The sequence below is a fragment of the Heterodontus francisci genome, unplaced genomic scaffold, assembly GCF_036365525.1.
Source record: "Heterodontus francisci isolate sHetFra1 unplaced genomic scaffold, sHetFra1.hap1 HAP1_SCAFFOLD_405, whole genome shotgun sequence".
Lineage (NCBI taxonomy): Eukaryota > Metazoa > Chordata > Chondrichthyes > Heterodontiformes > Heterodontidae > Heterodontus > Heterodontus francisci.
Window position 1 is genome coordinate 8,487 of NW_027141857.1, and position 22,416 is coordinate 30,902.

At 48.0% G+C, this 22,416-nt stretch overlaps 1 protein-coding gene across 1 annotated transcript; it reads left to right on the forward strand.

Moving 5' to 3' along the window:
* Nucleotides 1–288: 288 nt before the first annotated feature.
* Nucleotides 289–21,630, forward strand: coil (coilin p80; the record flags this gene model as incomplete). The annotated part of the gene is given in 7 exon segments (XM_068027945.1): nucleotides 289–1,309; nucleotides 1,311–1,448; nucleotides 9,413–9,499; nucleotides 10,082–10,129; nucleotides 19,141–19,210; nucleotides 19,972–20,063; nucleotides 21,327–21,630. Coding segments are annotated over 7 exon segments (1,543 nt in total), but the record flags the coding sequence as incomplete, so codon positions are not given.
* Between the last annotated feature and the right edge of the window lie 786 nt (nucleotides 21,631–22,416).

Consider the following 22,416-nt stretch of genomic DNA (forward strand, 5'->3'; position numbering starts at 1 on the left):
TATATCTCCCTGTGTGACTCAGTGTCAAACTTTATTAATGTCCTTGAGAACCACCTTGGGACATTTTACTATGTTAAAGGTGCTATATCAGTGCAAGTTGTTGACTTGCCTGTTGTGACATTCGCCTGCTGGGAATGGTTTTGTGAGGACCGGCCAGTTTAAACACAATGAATTTTCGAAGCTGGATGTGCCAAGCCTTCCACAGGCTGTTCAAGAGCCGAGCTCGCAACTTTTTAAGAGGCATAAAATGCAGAAGTCACTTCACTGGTGTCTGTTCTCCTTTTGCAGAGTGAAACAGGAGGAACTGATAACAGAAAATGGATTTGTGACCAGCAACTCTCCAGACTGGCCGAGTGTGAAGCCAAAGAAGAGGCACCGACACCAGTCTGTTGACAACCATCAGCCACAAAGTGAAAATGGACGGAAAAAGAAAAGGAGAAAAGGTGCTGGATTGACTGCAGGGCAGAGGCACGATTCCACAGGAGAGACTGTTTCAATTGTAAGTACAGAGAGTTCAAGGAAACGTAAGAACGAGACAGAAGGTGATGGAAAGTATAATGTTGAAAAGAAACACTACAAAAAGAAAAAGGATAAATCTGGCAAAGACCAAACTGGTAGAGATTGTTCCAGCAAAAGAACCAGGTCTAGAGGTTTGGGAAAAGCTCCCTCAGAGCCCAGTGCTGCGATTCCCCTCTCTAAACTAGGGGAGAGAAAGAATGCTTCAAATGACTCCACATTTCAGAGAGAGGTCGCGGCACAGGCATTGGACAGCGAGTGCTTGTCCAGTGACCCCAGTGAGAGCGACCGTCTGCGGTCAAAGAACCATGAGCTGGAAACAGCAAGTACCATCGCCAAGATCGAGGCCTGCGGTAGCTCAGCAAACAAGATTCCCAACACAAGAAGTTGGAAGAGGCCCACGCAGGCTAACACTGCCACCAAAATGACAGGGGCAAAGGGGAACTGCAGCTCCGACTCGCTGAGCAGTGACTCTGAAACACCCATGGTTAAGAAAGCATCCACAATGAAGCCTGTAGCTCTGTCTTCAGTGGAAAGGATATCTGGCCAGTCTGAAAACGGTGTCCCTAATGCTGCAAGAAGTTCGTCTGAAGACTCTTCTGACTCGCAAGATTCCGAATCGGGGAAACTTGAGAGCAAACCCACAGGAGCAGACAGTGCCAGGCCAAGTGAAACCGGCAAAGAGGGGAATCAGCCCATCACTACCACCCTGCGACCTGATCAAACGGGGAATGGCGACTTTGGGTGGGGCAACGGAAGGGGACGGGGACGAGGATTTTGCAGCTTCCCGTGGGAGAGACCGGCAGCAACGTGGCACATTTCGGGGGAGGGGCCGAGGAGCTGGCTTCTTTTCCTATAACTATGAAAGCAGCCAGGAACCAAGACCTGGAGAATCAAATGAAAGTGTGACAAAAAAGCATGTAATTGTCGAGGTGAGTGGATATGAGGGGGAAATGTGCACCTATTTCACTCAGTTAACACCCCCCCCACCCCCTCCACGCCCAGAGAAAGTAACTGGACTTGACCATACACAACCAGTAGAAGATTATTTTTATTCATTCACGTGATGTGGGCATTGCCCATCCCTAATTTTTCTTCAAAAACTGCCTTGCTAGGCCATTTCAAAGGGCATTTAAGAGTCAACCACATTGCTATGGGTCTGGAGTAACATGTAGGCCAGGCCAGGTAAGGATAAGAAAGTAAGAAATAGGAGCAGGAGTAGGCTATTCAACCCTTCAAGCCTGCCCTGCCATTTAATAAGATCATGGCTGATCTGCCCCAGACCTCGGCTCCTCTTTCGTGCCACATCCTCATAGCCCTCAACAACAAAATCTATCTACCTCTTGCAGTGATCTAGCCTCCACAACTGTCTGTTGTAGAGAATTCCAGACATTCACTACCCTCAGAGAAGAAATTCCTTCGCATCTCAGTTTTAAATGTGTGCCCCCATAGTCTGTAATTATGTCTCCTAGTTCAAGATTCCCCCACTAGTGGAAACATCTTCTCAACATCTACCCTGTCGAGCCCCCTCAGAATCTTGAACGTTTCAATAAGATCACCTCTCATTCTTCTAAACTCTGATGAATAAAGGCCTAACCTGTTTAAACCGTTTTTGATAAGTCAACTCTTTCATCCCAGGAATCAGCCTAGTGAATCTCTTTTGAACTGCCTGCAATGCCAGTGTATCCTTTCTGAAATATGGGGACCAAAACTGAACACAGCACTCCAGGTGCAGCCTCACCAACACCCTGTACAGTTGAAACAAGACTTCCCGATTTTTAAACTCTAACCTTCTAGCAATAAAGGTCAAAATTCCATTTGCCGCCTTAATTACTTGCTGCACTTGCATGTTAACTTTTTGTGTTTCATGCACAAGAACATCCAGATCCCTCTGTGCTGCACTTTTTTGGAGTATCTCTCGATTTAAATAACAGTCTGCCTTTTGATTCTTCCTACCAAAGTGCATGACCTCACACTTTCCTGCATTAAACTCCATCTGCCAAGTTTTTGCCCACTCACTCAACCTATCAATATCCCCTTGCAGATTCCTTATGTCCTCATCACAACATGCCCTCTCACCTATTTTTGTATCATCAGTAAATTTGGATATATTACACTCTGCTCCCTCCTCCAAGTCATTAATATAGATAGTAAATAATTGAGGCCCTAGGACTGATCCTTGTGGCACTCCACTAGTTACATCTTTCCAACCTGAAGAAGACCCATTAATCCCGACTCTCTGGTTAACACACAGAAGACAATCCTCAATCCATGCTAATACATTACCCCCAATACCCCGTCAGCTCCTATCTTGTGCAATAATCTTTTATGTGGCACCTTATTAAATGCCTTCTGGAAATCTAAATACACTACATCTACTGGTTCCCCTTTATCTACTCTAGCAAATTGGTCAAACATGATTTCCCTTTCACAAAACCATGTTGACTCTGTTTGATTGCGTTAAGCTTTTCTAAATGTCCTGCTATTTCTTCCTTAATAATGGATTCATATGGATGGCAGATTTCCATCCTTAAAGGCCATTAGTGAAGCAGATGGGTTTTAACAATAATAAGCAATGGTTTCACCATTCGACTAGCTTTGTTTTCAAATTCCAGGTTGTTAATTCAAATTTCACCGTCTGCCATGGTGGGATTTGAACCCATGCCCTCAGCATTAACTTGGGCCTCTGAATTACTAGTCCCATGTCATTACCACTACGCCACCACCTCCCCTAGAATGGTTAGAGTACAGAAAGAGACTATTCAGCCCTACGTGCCTCCACTGGCACTCTGCAAGAACAACATTACTAGTCCCACTCACCTGCCTTTTCCCTGCAAATTGTTTCTCTTCAGATAATTATCCAATTCCTTTTTGATAGCCACATTTGAATCTGCCTCCACCACACTCTCAGACAGTGCATTCCAGATCCTAAACATTCACTGAACCTGCCTCCACCACACACTCAGACAGTGCATTCCAGATCCTAAACACTCACTGAACCTGCCTCCACCACACTCTCAGACAGTGCATTCCAGATCTTAAACACTCACTGAACCTGCCTCCACCACACTCTCAGACAGTGCATTCCAGATCCTAAACATTCACTGAACCTGCCTCCACCACACACTCAGACAGTGCATTCCAGATCCTAAACACTCACTGAACCTGCCTCCACCACACTCTCAGACAGTGCATTCCAGATCTTAAAGACTCACTGAACCTGCCTCCACCACACTCTCAGACAGTGCATTCCACATCCTAAACATTCACTGAACGTGCCTCCATCACACTCTCAGACAGTGCATTCCAGATCCTAAACATTCACTGAACCTGCCTCCACCACACTCTCAGACAGTGCATTCCAGATCCTAAGCACTCACTGAAGCTGCCTCCACCACACTCTCAGACAGTGCATTTTAGATCCTAAACACTCACTGAACCTGCCTCCACCACACTCTCAGACAGTGCATTCCAGATCCTAAACACTCACTGAACCTGCCTCCATCGCACTCTCAGACAGTGCATTCCAGATCCTAAACATTCACTGAACGTGCCTCCACCACACTCTCAGACAGTGCATTCCAGATCCTAAACACTCACTGAACCTGCCTCCACCACACTCAGACAGTGCATTCCAGATCCTAAAACACCCACTGAACCTGCCTCCACCGCACTCTCAGACAGTGCATTCCAGATCCTAAACACTCACTGAAGCTGCCTCCATCGCACTCTCAGACAGTGCATTCCAGATCCTAACCACTCGCTGCATAAAAATGTTTCCCTCATGTCAGCGTTGGTTCTTTTGCCAATCACCTCAAATCGGTGTCCTCAGGTTCTCGACCCTTCCACCAATTAGATTAGATTAGAGATACAGCACTGAAACAGGCCCTTCGGCCCACTGAGTTTGTGCCGAACATCAACCACCCATTTATACTAATCCTACACTAATCCCATATTCCTACCAAACATCCCCACCTGTCCCTATATTTCCCTACCACCTACCTATACTAGTGACAATTTATAATGGCCAATTTACCTACCATCCTGCAAGTCTTTTGGCTTGTGGGAGGAAACCGGAGCACCCGGAGAAAACCCACGCAGACACAGGGAGAACTTGCAAACTCCGCACAGGCAGTACCTGGAATCGAACCTGGGTCCCTGGAGCTGTGAGGCTGCGGTGCTAACCACTGCGCCACTGTGCCGCCCGTTTCTGTCTATCTACTCTTCCATGATTTTAACCACCTCAGTCAGATATTCTCTCAATCGCCCCTAAGGAGAACAGCCCCAGTTTCTCCAATCTTGCCACATAACTGAAGTCCCCTCATTTCTGGAACAATTCTCAAATCTTTTCTGCATCCTCTTCAATGCCTTCACATCCTTCCTAAATTGCAGTGCCCAGAACTGGGTGCAATACTCCAGTTGTAGCCAACCAGTGTTTTATGAAAGTTCTGCATAACTTCCTCCTTTTGTACTCTATGCCTATATTTATAAATCCCAGGATCCTATATGCCTTATTAATAATTCAATGCTTATCTTCAGTCAAACTTTTTAATCTGATTTCCCAATATATCTTTTTCAAGTCTCCCCTCAGATCAATGGAATTGATTTTAAGTTTAAGACTCTAGTTTTGCACATAAGTATACCACTCTCGAACGCAATGAGAAATTCAATCATTGTGATCACTCTTTCCAAGAGATTCCCTTACTATGAGATTACTAATTAACCCTGTCAGATTACACAAGAAAAGATCGAAATAACTTGTTCCCCAGTTGGTTGCCACAATGTATTATTCTCGGAAACTTTCCCAAATGCATTCCTTGAACTCATGCTGCAAACTATTTTTGTCAGTTTGATTTGTCCAGTCTCTATGAAGCGTAACTTCCCCCAGATTTTTGCATTACCTTTGGTACGATTGGTTTTCAAACCCATTGTTGTGTCAGCACTGCAGTATCTCGGGAGGGAGGGCCCGGTGGAAGTGCCCCCAGGACTGACTCCTCCAAGATTGTTCCTTTGGCCATGGATAAACACTCTGCTCACTGGAGATCTAATCCCTGGACTGTCACTCTTTGTTTGATTGGGTTGGGGTGGGGGGGGGGGGGGGGGGGGGGTTGCTGGTGGGGGGGGGGGGGGGAGGGCAGTCTGTGATTCTGATCACTGCACAGTGACCCTGGGCTGGCGTGTGGGGGGAGTGGTTTAGTGAATGCCGGGCGAGGATAGAATCATGCTTGGTTACGATGCCGCTGTAATCTAATTTCCTGGCACTGTTTCTGGGCTTACACGGGAAAAATGGCCAGTTTGCTGAGGTACCAGACAGTTCAGGAACTACTGTGGAATAAAGGCCTGCTCGGGTATGAAATTGAAGCCTGACCTGACCACATCCAACCCGGGCCTGAGTCCTTTTGATTTTTTTCTCACGCCCGACTAGATTACCGTAGAAAAGTTAATTATATCAAACATACCTTGTCCAAATGTTATGATCCGCCCGCCGTTCCAGCAGCAGGCTATTCCTGCAGAATTGTGCAGAAGTTCCCTCCCAGAGCAAGGTAGCACTGACCGCGTCCAGCCTGACCAGACCCTGAATGCCGAACCCGGAAGAGAGACCAGACCCGAACCTGACGCATGTCATCTGGTCTGGTCGGGTTTGGGTCGGGTAGCCGTGCTTTGCTGTGGAACTGCCATAGCAAGAGTTAGTGCTGTCAGGAAACTAGAGGGCAGGGAGGGAAATTGTCTATAAATAAAATGGTTCCCTTGGAGAAAATGAAAGCAGTTTGCTTTACTGGAAGATTAATTCAAGTAGAGAGGTGCCCCATCTTTAACAAGAACACTGATTTTGGGGCAGGCATCTGGTGAGCATTGTCGCATCTCGGGCACTCATTGCCTGGACAGTGCTAAAGGCCAAGACTGAATGTTTACCAAAGTCACAGTGACAATTGTCTGGCATTGCTGGAGCAGTTTTCTACCACCACATCTTCACTGTGGCCACAAGAGAATTGCAGGGCTTTTGTGTCTCTCCTATCACTGAGCTGTCGCACCTTTACCAGGAGTTGAATGCAGAAAGGCTTGATACTGTCCTGTGCTGCCCTGTGTGTGCACACACTGCGGTGAGTCCCGGTGCTGCCCTGTGTGTGCACACACTGCGGTGGGTCCCGGTGCTGCCCTGTGTGTGCACACACTGCGGTGGGTCCCGGTGCTGCCCTGTGTGTGCACACACTGCGGTGGGTCCCGGTGCTGCCCTGTGTGTGCACACACTGCGGTGAGTCCCGGTGCTGCCCTGTGTGTGCACACACTGCATTGAATCCCGATGCTGCCCTGTGTGTGCACACACTGCATTGAGTCCCGATGCTGCCCTGTGTGTGCACACACTGCGGTGAGTCCCGGTGCTGCCCTGTGTGTGCACACACTGCGGTGAGTCCCGGTGCTGCCCTGTGTGTGCACACACTGCGGTGAGTCCCGGTGCTGCCCTGTGTGTGCACACACTGCGGTGAGTCCCGGTGCTGCCCTGTGTGTGCACACACTGCGGTGAGTCCCGGTGCTGCCCTGTGTGTGCACACACTGCGGTGAGTCCCGGTGCTGCCCTGTGTGTGCACACACTGCATTGAATCCCGGTGCTGCCCTGTGTGTGCACACACTGCGGTGAGTCCCGGTGCTGCCCTGTGTGTGCACACACTGCGGTGAGTCCCGGTGCTGCCCTCTGTGTGCACACACTGCATTGAATCCCGATGCTGTCCTGTGTGTGCACACACTGCAGAGAGTCCCGGTGCTTATGTCAGTGGTAGGGAAATTATTAGAGAGGATCCTTCGGGACAGGATTTACTCCCATTTGGAAACAAACAAACTTATTAGCGAGAGGCAGCATGGTTTTGTGAAGGGGAGGTTGTGTCTCACTAACTTGATTGAGTTTTTTGAGGAAGTGACGAAGATGATTGATGAGGGAAGGGCAGTGGATGTTGTCTATATGGACTTCAGTAAAGCCTTTGACAAGGTCCCTCATGGAAGACTGGTACAAAAGGGAAGTCACACGGGATCACAGGTGAGCTGGCAAGATGGATCCAGAACTGGCTTGGTCATAGAAGACAGAGGGTAGCAGTGGATGGGTGCTTTTCTGAATGGAGGGATGTGTCTAGTGGTGTTCCGCAGGGATCAGTGCTGGGACCTTTGCTGTTTGTAGTATATATAAATGATTTTGAGGAAAACGTATCAGGTCTGATTAGTAATTTTGCGGACGACACAAAGGTTGGTGGAGTTGCGGATAATGATGAGGATTGTCAGAGGATACAGCAGGATATAGATCGGTTGGAGACTTGGGTGGAGAAATGGCAGATGGAGTTTAACCCGGACAAATGTGAGGTAATGCATTTTGGAAGGTCTAATGCAGGTGGGAAGTATACAGTAAATGGCAGAACCCTTAGGAGTATTGACAGGCAGAGAGATCTGGGTCCACAGGTCACTGAAAGTGGCAACGCAGGTGGATAAGGTAGTCAAGAAGGCATACGGCATGCTTGCCTTCATCGGTTGGGGCATAGAGTATAAAAATTGGCAAGTCATGCTGCAGCTGTACAGAACCTTAGTTAGGCCACACTTGGAATATTGTGTGCAATTCTGGTCGCCACACTACCAGAAGGACGTGGAGGCTTTGGAGAGGGTACTGAAGAGGTTTACCAGGATGTTGCCTGGTCTGGAGGGCATTAGCTATGAGGAGAGGTTGGATAAACTCGGATTGTTTTCACTGGAACGACGGAGGTGGAGGGGCGACATGATAGCGGTTTACGAAGATATGAGCGACATGGACAGAGTGGATAGTCAGAAGCTTTTTCCCAGGGTGGAAGAGTCAGTTACTAGGGGACGTATGTTTAAGATGCGAGGGGAAAAGTTGAGGGGATGTGCGAGGCAGGTTTGTTACACAGAGGGTGGTGAGTGCCTGGAACTTGTTGCCGGGGGAGGTGGTGGAAGCGGGTAGGATAGTGATGTTTAAGAGGTATCTTGACAAATACATGAATAGGATGGGAATAGAGGGATTTGGGCCCCGGAAGTGCAGAAGCTTTTAGTTTAGACAGTTATCAAGATCGATGCAGGCTTGGAGGGCCGAATGGCCTGTTCCTGTGCTGTGCAGTTCTTTGTTCTAGCCTGTGTGTGCACACGCTGCAGTGAATCCCGATGCTAACCTGTGTGCACACGCTGCAGTGAGTCCCGATGCTGTCCCGTGTGCACAGTGCGTTGAGTCCCGATGCTGTCCCGTGGACACAGTGCATTGAGTCCCGATGCTGTCCCGTGGACACAGTGCGGTGAGTCCCGGCGCTGCCCCGTGTGCACAGTGCGGTGAGTCCCGGCGCTGCCCCGTGTGCACAGTGCGGTGAGTCCCGGCGCTGCCCCGTGTGCACAGTGCGGTGAGTCCCGGCGCTGCCCCGTGTGCACAGTGCGGTGAGTCCCGGCGCTGCCCCGTGTGCACAGTGCGGTGAGTCCCGGCGCTGCCCCGTGTGCACAGTGCGGTGAGTCCCGGCGCTGCCCCGTGTGCACAGTGCGGTGAGTCCCGGCGCTGCCCCGTGTGCACAGTGCGGTGAGTCCCGGCGCTGCCCCGTGTGCACAGTGCGGTGAGTCCCGGCGCTGCCCCGTGTGCACAGTGCGGTGAGTCCCGGCGCTGCCCCGTGTGCACAGTGCGGTGAGTCCCGGCGCTGCCCCGTGTGCACAGTGCGGTGAGTCCCGGCGCTGCCCCGTGTGCACAGTGCGACCCAGGAGTAACCTGACGAGGGTGCGAGCGTGATGTGGCCACAGGCATGGTGTTGGTGCAGGTGAAATGCAGCCATGCATGAGCACGGTGTGGGTGCAGTGCATGTAGTAACTGCTTGTGACACTCTGCGCCCCAGTCACTTTGTTTATATGTGTTTCTGCCTTTGAACAGAATCCCCCAGAGATTCCGAAGAGAGACTACAGCAAACTTCCACTCCTGGCTGCGCCACCTCAAGTGGGAGAAAGAATTGCCTTTAAGGTAACCTCTCTACACTGATCCTGGGCAGATTCTCCGTTTGTTTTACCAAAGCCCTGACCTTGATCGGAATAGAGACTAAACTATTTGTCTGTAACAATAGCTTTGCAAGATTCTTGGCTGTAATAAACAGTTTGATGCCCTTGAGAAGGTGCAGAGACAGGCATGGAAAATAACTCAAGACATTGGGAATTAATCTGGATAAACTCAGTAAATTGTATATGTTTTCTTTGGAAAAAGGCGACTTTGAGTTAATATCTATGAAAATTTTGAGATTATGGAGAGAGTTGAGAGAAACAGTAGGTGAAGGGTTTAAATCCAAAGGGACATGATTAAAATGAGAAGCTGACGTGTTGGAGGAGGTATCAGGGTAAATGCTCATGCTGGGAATAGTGGGATTAGTTTACAAGGAAGGACATTGAAGAAGAAAGTGTAACTGGGGTCAGGAGACAATTGATGTGTTGTACGAGGAGGGATCCAGGGTTATGGTGATGCAGTGTGCGGGAGGAGACATTCTAGAAAAGGGTCAGCCTGTCCTTGTAGATCTCCATAATCTAATGTGACTGTTTTTGATTTTCTCCCAAGATGTTGGAACTGTCTGAGAATTACACACCCGAGTTGTCAGACTACAAGGTATTCAAAAATATTTTAAAAATGAATGTTCATTTTGCACCAGCTTGAAATACTGGGAGGGTGCAGGTGGGGCACTAAGCAGTAGCATGGAGGAGCAGTGCTGGGCCATGAATGGGGAGAGGTGGTAGAGTGGGGGGGGGGGGGGTGGGGAGGGAAGGGAAGGGGCAGCGTTGAAGGGAGCGGCGGGCAGAGGAAGGGGAATGAGTGGGGAGTGGTGGTGGGCTGAGGAAGGGCTGTCCTGGGAAGTGGGATAGGGGAGGGGTAGTGATAGAGGAGAGTGGGGCTGGTGGGGGGAGGGAGTGGGTGGGCCTCAAAATAAAGGCACTTCTAGGTAGCAGTGACCACAATATGATTGAACTTTCCATCCAGTTTGAAAGAGAAGAATGGGTCTAAGACTAGTATTTTAAACTTAAATAAGAGCAACTATGTGGGCATGAAAGCTGAGCTAGCTGAAGAGAACTGGGTTACTAGGCTAGGAGATGGATCAATAGAGAAGCAGTGGCAGACATTCAAGGGGATATTTCAGAATACTCAGGAAAAGTATATTCCTACTATAAAGAAAAATTCTAAGAGGAGGACCCACCATCCATGGTTAACTAAAGAAGTTAAAGCATCAAACTTAAGGAAAAGACAATTGCGTCAAGGTGAGTGGCAGGTCAGATGATTGGTCAGAATATGAAGAACGGCAGAGAATGACTCAAAGGTTAATCAGGAGTAAGAAATTAGAGTATGAGTGGGAGCTAGCTAGAAATGTAAAAACGGATAGCAAGAGTTTCTATAGGTATTTAAAAAAAAAAGTGTAAGTAAAGTGACTAGAGAATGGGGAGCTAATAGATGATAAGGAAATGGCGGATGAAATTAACAAATAGAGTCATAGAGAGATGCAGCACTGAAACAGGCCCTTCGGCCCACTTAGTCTGTGCCAAGCATCAACCACCCATTTATACGAATCCTACATTAATCCCATATTCCCTACCACATCCCCACCTTCCCTCAATTCTCCTACCACCTACCTACACTAGGGGCAATTTACAATGGCCAATTTACCTATCAACCTGCAAGTCTTTGCTTCTGTCTTCACTATAGAGAATACAAAAAATATTCCAGTAATATTACCAGTATTTACCAATATTTCCAGTAATTCCCCTTAATTGAAGGGTCAGTTACGAGGGGTCACAAGTTTAAGGTGAGGGGTGTGAGGTTTAAGGGGGCTTTGAGGAAGAACTTTTCTACCCGGAGGGTGGTGACAGTCTGGAAAGCACTGCCTGGGGGGGGTGGTAGAGGCAGGTTGCCAGACATCCTTTTAAAAAGTACCTGGATGAGCACTTGGCACGTCATAACATTCAAGGCTATGGGCCAAGTGCTGGCAAATGGGATTAGGTAGACAGCTCAGGTGTTTTAATGCATCGGTGCAGACTCGGTGGGCTGAAGGGCCTCTTCTGCACTGTATTATTCTGTGATTCTGTGATAGCTGTAAATCAGGAGGTGGAAGGAAGAGAGGAACTTGGTGAAATTACAATCACCAGGGAAACGGTACTGAGCAAACTGATGGAGCTGCGGGCTGACAAGTTCCCGGATGCTGATGGACTTCATCCTAGGGTTTTAAAAGAGGTGCCTAATGATGCTTTGGTGCTAATTTTTCGAAATTTGCTAGATTCTGGAAAGGTTCCATCAGACTGGAAAATAGCAAATATAATCCCTCTATTCAAGAAGGGGGGGAGGCAGAAAACAGGTAACTACAGGCCAGTTAGCTTGATGTCTGTCATGGAGAAGGTGTTTGAGTCAATCATTAAGGTGCCTATAGCTGGGCACTTAGAAAAACTCAAGGTAATCAGGAACAGTCAACATGGCTTTGTGAAAGGGAAATCATGTTTAACCCATTTATTGGAGTTCATTGAAGGAGTAACATGCCTGCGGATAAAGGGGAGCCTGTTTACTTACTGTACTTGGATTTCCAGAAGGCATTTGACAAGGTGCCACATAAAAGATTATTGCGCAAAGTAGGAGCTCATGGTGTAGGGGGTAACATATTAGCATGGATAGAAGATTGGCTGGCTGGCAGAAAACCAAGAGTATACATAAATAGGTCCATTTCTGATTGGCAGGGCTTGCCGAGTAGAGTCCCACAGGGGTCTGTGCAGGGGCCTCAACATTTTACAATTTATATCAATAAGTTAGATGAGGGGAGTGATGGCATGGTAACTAAATTTGCAGATGACATAAAGATAGGTCAGAAAGTATGTTCTGAAGAGGACGTAAGGAGGTTGCAGACTGATATCGGTTGTGAGGGCAAAAATCAGGCAGATGGAGTATAATGTGGGAAAATGTGAAGTTGTTCACTTTGGCAGGAAAGATAAAAAAAACAGAGTATTACTTAAACAGAGAATGACTGCAAAATTCCGAGGTGCAGAGGGATCTATGTGTTCTAGTGCATGAGTTACAAAATGGTAGTATACAGGTACAGCAAGTAATAAAGAAGGCCGATGGAATGCTATCCTTTATTATGAGGAATTGAAAAATAAAAGTAAGGATGTTATGCAGTTATACAGGGCATTGGTGAGACCACATCTCGAATATTGTGTGCCGTCTTATTTAAGGAAGGATGTAAATGCGTTGGAGGCGATCCAGAGGAGATTTACTAGATTGATATCTGGAATGAGCGGATGCTGCCAGACCTGCTGAGTGATTCCAGCATTTCTTGTTTTTATTTCAGATTTCCAGCATCCGCAGTATTTTGCTTTTATTCTGGAATGAGTGGGTTGTTTTATGAGGAAAGGTTGGACAGACTGGGCTTGTGTTCACTGGAGTTTAGAAGAGTGAGGGGAGACTTGATTGATGTCTATAAGATCCTGAACGGTCTTGACAAGGTGGATATGGAAAGGATGTTTCCTCTTGTGGGTGAGTCCAGAACTAGGGGGCACGGTTTTAAAATTAGGGGTCGCCCTGTTAGGACAGAGATGAGAATTTTTTTGTCTGAGGGTTGTGACTTTGGAACTCTCTGCCTCAGAAGGTGGTGGAGGCGGGGTCATTGAATATTTTTAAGGTGGAGGTAGATAGATTCTTGTTGGGCAAGGGAATCAAAGATTATCGGGGTAGATGGGAGTGTGGAATTTGAGACACAAACAGATCAGCCATGATCTTATGATGTGTTACAGCTGTAGTATGTGGGAGCTGGTGGGCGCCGGTGTGATCCACGGTGATGTGTTACAGCTGTAGTATGTGGGAGCTGGTGGGCGCCGGTGTGATCCACGGTGATGTGTTACAGCTGTAGTAGCTTCGGCTCAGAGTTGATGAGCTGGAGTCCGAGCTGCGGACACCGACACATCAGGGAGGGGGAGAGTTACCTGGACACTGTTTCAGGAGACAGTCACACCCCTTAGATTAAGTACCTTGAATTCGGCCAGTGGTCAGGGACAGGAGGGAGTGACTGTGAGTGAGGCAGGTGTGGGGGTCCAGAATTTAGTTTTGGAGGAGCCTCAGCCAGTGCCCTTATCCAATAGGGACGAGGTTCTTGCTCCCAGTGTGGACGAGGGCACAGACTGTAGTGAGAAGGAGTGAACTGACCACAGCACTGTGGTTCAGAGCGCCATTCAAGTGGGGGAGAAAAGCAAAATGAAGTTGTAGTAGGGGATAGCATAGTTCGGGGAGTAGATACTGTTCTCTGCAGCAAAGATAGAGAGTCCTGAAGGCTGTGTTGCCTACCTGTTGCCAAGATTAACGACATCTCTTCTAGGCTAGAGAGGAACTTGGAGTGGGAGGGTCAGGATCCAGTTGTCGTGGTCCACGTAGCTACCAACGACATAGGTAGGACTAGGAAAGAGGTTCTGCTGAGGGACTATGAGCAGCTCGGGGCTAAATTAAAAGGCAGAACCACAAAGGTGGTAATCTCCAGATTACTGCCTGAGCTACGTGCAAATTGACATAGGGTAAATAAGATTAGAGAGGTAAACGTGTGGCTCAAAGATTGGTGGGGGAGAAATGGGTTCCGATTCATGGGACACTGGCACCAGTACTGGGGAAACAGCTGTTCCGTTGGGATGGGCTTCACTTGAACCATGCTGAGACCAGTGTCCTGGCGAATTGTATAACTAAGGTTGTAGATAAGGCTTTAAACTAAATAGTGGGGGGGGAGGGGAGGGTTCAATTGAAGGGAAGTTTAAAAAGTCAAAAAGTAACGAGAGAGTAGAGGTGCAGGATAGTGAAGGGGCATACATTAATCAGAGAGTGACAGGAAGGGATAGAGAATATGAGCATAAGAGTACAGCAGAAATTAGAACCAGAGTAGGTAAAAATGGTAAAAAGTCAGTTTAAGGCTCTTTATCTGAATGCACGTAGCATTTGTATCAAGATAGATGAGCTGACGGCACAGATAGAGATAAATGAATATGATTTGATAGCTATCACTGCGACTTGGTTGCAGGATGACCAGGACTGGAATCTCAATGTTGAAGGTTATTCGACATTCCGGAAGAATAGGCAGAAAGGAAAAGGAGGTGGGGTAGCTTTTCTATTAAAGGAAGGGATCAGTGCAGTTGTGAGAAATGATATAGGTGTAATAGATCGTGATGTAGAATCAGTTTGGGTGGAAATAAGGAATAGCAAGGGAAAGAAATCACGGGTGGGAGCGGTCTATAGGCCCCCGAAGAGTTGCATCTCTGCAAGACAAGATATAAATCAGGAAATAATGGAGGCGTGTAAGAAGGGCACTGCAATTATCATGGGTGATTTTAATCTGCATATTGGACAAATCAAATTGGCAAGGGTAGCATGGAAGACTAATTTGTAGAGTGCATCAGTGATTGTTACTTAGAGCGATATGTCGCAGAACAGGGCGGCACAGTGGCGCAGTGGTTAGCACCGCAGCCTCACAGCTCCAGGGACCCGGGTTCGATTCCGTGTACTGCCTGTGTGGAGTTTGCAAGTTCTCCCTGTGTCTGCGTGGGTTTTCTCCGGGTGCTCCGGTTTCCTCCCACAAGCCAAAAGACTTGCAGGTTGATAGGTAAATTGGCCATTATAAATTGTCACTAGTATAGGTAGGTGGTAGGGAAATATAGGGACAGGTGGGGATGTTTGGTAGGAATATGGGATTAGTGTAGGATTAGTATAAATGGGTGGTTGATGTTCGGCACAGACTCGGTGGGCCGAAGGGCCTGTTTCAGTGCTGTATCTCTAATCTAATCTAGAACCCACCAGGGAACAGACCATTTTAGATTTGGTATTGTGTAATGAGGTAGGATTAATAAGAGATCTTGTAGTTAAGGGTCCTTTAGGGGGAAGTGATCATAACATGGTGGAACTTCAAATTCAGTTTGACGGTGAGCAACTCGGGTCTCAAACCAGTGTCTTCAACTTAAACAAGAGCAATTACAGAGGTATGAAGAAAGAGTTGTCTAAAACGGGCTGGGAAGATAGACTACAGGGGAAGTCAGTAGATGAGCAGTGGCAGACTTTTAAGCAGATATTTCATAACACTCAGCAAACATTTATTCCAGTCAGAAGGAAGGACTCGAAGAGAACGATGAACCACCTGGGGATAACAAAGGAAGTTAAGGAGAGTATCAAATCAAAAACAAAGGTGTACAAAACGGCAAAAACGAGTGGTAGGCCAGAGAATTGGGAAATTTTACAAACCAGCAGATGACTAAAAAACTAATAGAGGGAGAAAATTGACGAAATATAAAAACAAACAGTAAGAGCTTCTACGGGTATATAAAAAGGTAGCCTGAAGTAAGTGTGGGATCCTTAGAGGATGAGACTGGGGAATTAATAACAGGGAACAGGGAAATGGCAGATAATTTAAACCAATATTTTGCATCGGTCTTCACGGTCGAGGACACTATAAACATCCCAACAATAATAGATGAACAAAGTGTAAATGGGAGGGAGGAACTTGTAACAATCTCTATCATGAGGGAAAAGGTGCTGGACAAACTGATGGGACTAAAGGCAGACAAGTCACCAGGACCTGATGACCTGCATCCAAGGGTTTTTAAAGAAGTGGCTGCAGAGACAGTGGAGGCATTGGTCATAATATACCAAAACTCACTGGATTCCGGTAGGGTACCAGCGGATTGGCAAACCGCTAATGTGACACCCCTATTCAAGAAAGGAGGGAGACAGAAAGCAGGAAACTATAGACCAGTTAGCTTAACATCAGTCATTGGGAAAATGCTAGAGTCCATTATTAAGGAAGAAATGGGACATTTAGAAAAATATAATGCAATCAACAGAGCCAACATGGTTTTATGAAAGGGAAATCATGTTTGACAAATCTGTTAGAGTTCTTTGAGGATATAACGAGCAGAGTGGATAAAGGGGAACCAGTAGATGTTGTGTATTTGGATTTCCAGAAGGCATTCGATAAGGTGCCACATTAATGGTTATTGCATAAAATAAGAGCTCGGTATTGGGGGTAATGTGTTGGAATGGATTGAGGACTGGCTAACACACAGAAAGCAGAGAGTCGGGATTAATGGGTCTTTCTCAGGTTGGTAAACTGTAACTAGTGGGCTGCCACAAGGATCGGTCCTAAGGCCTCAACTATTTACTATCTATATTAATGACTTGGAGGAAGGGACAGAGTGTAATGTATCCAAATTTGCTGACGATACAAAAATAGGTGGGAAGGCATGTTGTGATGAGGACACAAAGAATCTGCAAAGGGATATAGATAGATTAAGTGAGTGGGCAAAAACTTGGCAGATGGAGTTCAATGTGGGAAAGTGTGAGGTCATCCACTTTGGTAGGAAGAATAAAAAGGCAGATTATTATTTAGATGGAGAAAGACTACAAAATACTGCAGTACAGAGGGATCTAGGTGTTCTTGTACATGAAACACAAAGTTAGCGTGCAGGTGCAGCAAGTAGTTAGGGAGGCAAATGGAATTTTGGCCTTTATTGCTAGGGGATTAGAGTTTAAAAATAGGGAAGTCTTGTTACAACTATACAGGGTGTTGGTGAAGCCACACCTGGAGTACGGCGTACAGTTTTGGTCCCCATATTTAAAGAAGGATATACTGGCATTTGAGGCAGTTCAGAAAAGATTCACTAGGCTGATTCCTGGGATGAAGGGGTTGGCTTATCAAGAACGGCTAAACAGGTTAGGCCTTTATTCACTGGAGTTTAGAAGAATGAGAGGTGATCTTATAGAAACATATAAGATTCTAAGGGGGCTTGACAGGGTAGATGTTGAGAAGATAGTTCCACTAGTGGGGGAATCTGGAACGAGGGGACAAAGTTGCAGAATTTAAAACTGAGATGTGAAGGAATTTCTTCTCTCAAGGTGGTGAATCTCTGGAATTCTCTGCCTCAGAGAGTTGTGGAGGCGAGGTCACGAAATGTATTTAAGGAGGAGTTAGATAGATTTTTGAAATCTCGGGGAGTTGAGGGTTATGCGGAACAGGCCTGAAAGAGGAGTTGAGGCCTGGGACAGATCAGCAATGATATTACTGAATGGCGGGGAAGGCTCGAGGGGCTGAATGGCCTCCTGCTCCTAATTCGTATGTTCGTATGACTATGGGGGTGAGGGAGCGGGCGGATGGGAAGAGGGAGCTGGGGGGGTGCTGCTGGTGGGGGAGAGGGGGCTGGGAGGGCTGCTGGTGGGGGAGAGGGATCTGGGGGAGGCTGCTGGTGGGGGAGAGGGAGCTGGGGGGGGCTGCTGCTGGTGGAGAGGGCGCTGGGGGGCTGCTGCTGGTGGAGAGGGAGCTGGGAGGGCTGCTGCTGGTGGAGAGGGAGCTGGGGGGGGGCTGCTGGTGGTGGAGAGGGAGCTGGGAGGGCTGCTGGTGGTGGAGAGGGAGCTGGGAGGGCTGCTGGTGGTGGAGAGGGAGCTGGGAGGGCTGCTGGTGGTGGAGAGGGAGCTGGGAGGGCTGCTGGTGGTGGAGAGGGAGCTGGGAGGGCTGCTGGTGGTGGAGAGGGAGCTGGGAGGGCTGCTGGTGGTGGAGAGGGAGCTGGGAGGGCTGCTGGTGGTGGAGAGGGAGCTGGGAGGGCTGCTGGTGGTGGAGAGGGAGCTGGGAGGGCTGCTGGTGGTGGAGAGGGAGCTGGGAGGGCTGCTGGTGGTGGAGAGGGAGCTGGGAGGGCTGCTGGTGGTGGAGAGGGAGCTGGGAGGGCTGCTGGTGGTGGAGAGGGAGCTGGGGGTCTGCTGCTGCTGGTGGTGGAGAGGGAGCTGGGAGGGCTGCTGGTGGTGGAGAGGGAGCTGGGAGGGCTGCTGGCGGTGGAGAGGGAGCTGGGAGGGCTGCTGGCGGTGGAGAGGGAGCTGGGAGGGCTGCTGGCGGTGGAGAGGGAGCTGGGAGGGCTGCTGGCGGTGGAGAGGGAGATGGGGGGTGCTGCTGCTGGTGGAAAGGGAGCTGGGGGTCTGCTGCCGCTGGTGGAAAGGGAGCTGGGGGTCTGCTGGTGGGGGAGAGGGAGCTGGGGGGGCTGCTGGTGGGGGAGAGGGAGCTGGGGGGGCTGCTGGTGGGGGAGAGGGAGCTGGGGGGGCTGCTGGTGGGGGAGAGGGAGCTGGGGGGGCTGCTGGTGGGGGAGAGGGAGCTGGGGGGGCTGCTGGTGGGGGAGAGGGAGCTGGGGGGGCTGCTGGTGGGGGAGAGGGAGCTGGGAGGACTGCTGGCGGTGGAGAGGGAGATGGGGGGTGCTGCTGCTGGTGGAAAGGGAGCTGGGGGTCTGCTGCTGCTGGTGGAAAGGGAGCTGGGGGTCTGCTGGTGGGGGAGAGGGAGCGGGGAGGGCTGCTGGTGGGGGAGAGGGAGCTGGGGGGGCTGCTGGTGGGGGAGAGGGAGCTGGGGGGGCTGCTGGTGGGGGAGAGGGAGCTGGGGGGGCTGCTGGTGGGGGAGAGGGAGCTGGGGGGGCTGCTGGTGGGAGAGGGGTAGCTGGGGGGGGTGGGTACTGGCGCTGTCCAACGTGCTGAAGCAGGATTATGTGGAGAATAGACATGATGTTACCGTTGGATTGCAGATGGAATAGGGTGAGCTGGAAGAGTTGGGCCCTATCCATGCAGTTTGACTCTTCTGAAAACTCTGTTTAAAGGAAGGACGAATCATCAGTTACAATCCCAGTACACAACAAGTGGAGCTCGCTGTCGATACCGTTTCAACAGGTGAGGCTCTCTCTGCACTGATAGTCATCTGTTTTGGTCGATATAGCATCAAAACTACAAGAGCTGGTGTCTCTTTTACATGAAAAAAAAAATCCAAATTTCTCAGAACCAACTTAGCACTGTGAATTATACAGTATTTCAGTGATTAAAGACTGAAAGCACGTCCTTTAAAATTGTACTGGGACTCCCCTGATTGCTCAGTTACTGAACCAAAGGGGCTGGCAAGGCCCCAGATTCCATTCCACATCTATGTTCTGTTTCCAGGGTTCAGCCAGGGCTGTGCTAGAGGCTACAATTGGCCTGAGTGGCTATGCATAAGGGAGGGGAAAAATCATCCCAAGTATCTGTTCCTTACCACTACTCAATGACCTCTGCTAGGAACTGCATGTGTATGGAGAACAGGATTGGGTTCAGTTGTGATGCCTCCAGAGTTGAAATGCCCAATGTCTCGCAGTCCACATTTGTGCATAAGGAATCGGTGAAATGCGAAAGCTCAAGTGGCACTTGTGGGACCTGTACCCAGGAGTGGGGGTGTATCATTTATTAAATTTGAACATATTCAGCCATCTTCCTCATTTTTATGAAATTATCAAGACCAGTGTTTATAACAGCTGATTGAAAGCTTCAGTTCCAGGGAAGCTACTGTTCTAGACACTCATCTAATCTCTGTTCCGTGTTGAGTGAGTACATTTGCTGCAATCATTTTGACTTTCTGACTTGTATCTCAGGATTACTTCATACACTGTACCACTTTGTTCCAGGAAGTTCTAAAGAGCCTGGAAAGTTTGACCTTATTTATCAAACGGAAAGTGGTGAGGATGTGGTGGAGTATGCAGTGACAAGGAAGCCCCAGGTATGTGCAGTGGAAACTAACCACTTCCTCGATATCTTCACTGAGGAAAACTCAAACATTGGGTTATATCTATATTGTGTTGCATGGAGGGGAGTTACAAAGAAAAGTGTGTCCATTTACAAAGCACCATTCCCAACTTCAGGATGTAGGAAATGCAGCAGCCTATTTGTGCACAGCAAGCTCCCACAAACAGTAATGAAATAATGATCAGATAATCTGTTTCAATGATGTTGATTGAGGGATAAATATTATCCAGGACATTGGGGAGAACTCCACTGCTCCTCTTCGAGATAGTGTGCACCTGAAAGAGGAGATGGGGTCCTTGCTTTAACATATCACCTGAAAGACAGTTACCTCTGCATTGCAGAAAGGGCCTGTTTGGGATGTGTAAGCAGAAAGTTTAGAAAATGATGCAGTGGTACAAAAGAAAATTTGTGTAGTGGTATGGAGTGTGAATATGCAGATAAGCATGAGAGTGGAGCAGTGTTTCTGAAGTGATGTGCCAGTGTACGTGTGAGAGAGATTATGGGCATGTACAATTGTCTCATGGTTATGGAAATGCACTAGCAACCCAGTGGTCATCAGTTCAAATCCCACCATGTCAAGATGTGAAATTAAATGCCATAAATCTGGTAATGTGAGCTGGCAAGAAACGCGCTAATGGTCTTCACCCTTATCCTGTCCTGGGCTACTTTTGACTCCAATTCCTCAGGACAACTGGGATGGACAATAAATGCTGCCTTGTGACAGCCTCCCACATCCCAAAGTGGGTGAAAATAAAATATACCTGTGCTTCTCGAGGTGAACTTATCAGGTAAAATTGCATGTAGATACAAATGATTTCAATATCAACATTTTATATAAAATGAGGAGTTTTGATAGAGTAGATAAGGAGAAACTGTTTCCACTGGGGGGGCAGGAGGGTCAGTAACCAGAGGACACAGATTTAAGATCATTGGCAAAAATGCCAGACTGGAGATGAGAATGTTTCTTTATGCAGTGAGTTGTTGTGATCTGGAACGCGCTGCCTGAAAGGGCGGTGGAAGCAGATTCAATAATAACTTTCAAAAGGGAATTGGATAAATACTTGAAAACAAAAAGTTTGAAGGATTATGGGGTAAGAGTACAGGAGTGGGAATAATTGAACAGCTTTTACAAGCAGCTGATACAGGCACAATGGGCTGAATAGCCTGCTTCTGTGTGCTGATTGTATAATTTGCAATTCCAATTCATTAATTGTCCTGTTCCTCACTCTTCTTACAGGTAACTGAAAGTTGGAGCTCGCTGGTTGAACCTCGTCTCATTGTGGCATCTGCTGCTGAACCAGTGGCCGTGGAGCTGCCGAACTAACTCTTCCTCCTCCCTTCTCTCAATATTTACTCTGCAGGAATCGTTCTGCTAATCTTAGCTGCTTCCCCATACACTGCTAAGTTTCCACCACACAGTACGGTCCTGCTTCCAGGGTCTGTATCTGAGCTTTGAGGAACAGTGATGGTTGTATATTTTCTGACATTGCACTTGTGGTGGCATGGTACCTTGTGAATTGTTTAATAAATGCTTTTTCTAATTCCTGTTTTTTATTTTTGTTTCTGATTTTGCAGGCTGATCTGATTGTAACCTCAACTCCACATTCCCACCTACCCTGATAACTTTTCACCCCCTTGCTTATCAAGAATCTATCTACCTCTGCCTTAAAAATATTCAAAGACTCTGCTTCCACCGCCTTTTGAGGAAGAGAATTCCAAAGACTGTCAACTCAGAGAAAAAAGTTCTCCTCATCTCTCTCTTAAATGGGCAACCCCTTATTTTTAAACAGTGACCCCTAGTTCTAGATTCTCCCACAAGGGGAAACATCCTTTCCACATCCACCCTGTCAAGACCCCTCAGAATCTTATGTTTCAATCAAATCACCTCTTACTCGTCTAAGCTCCAGTAGATACAAGCCTAGCCTGTCCAACCTTTCCTCAAGTCAACCCGCCCATTCCAGTGTTAGTATAATAAACCTTCTCTGAACTGGCGCAGTGTTTAGCACTGCAGCCTCACAGCTCCAGGGACCCAGGTTCAGTTCTGGGTACTGCCTGCGCGGAGCTTGCAAGTTCTCCCTGTGACCGCGTGGGTTTCCGCCGGGTGCTCCGGTTTCCTCCCACAGCCAGAGACTTGCAGGTTGATAGGTAAATTGGCCATTGTAAATTGCCCGTAGTGTAGGTAGGTGGTAAGAGAATGGTGGGGATGTGATAGGGAATATGGGATTAATGTAGGATTAGTATAAATGGGTGGTTGTTGGTCAGCACAGACCCGGTGGACTGAAGGGCCTGTTTCAGTGCTGTATCTCTAAACTAAACAAACTGCTTCC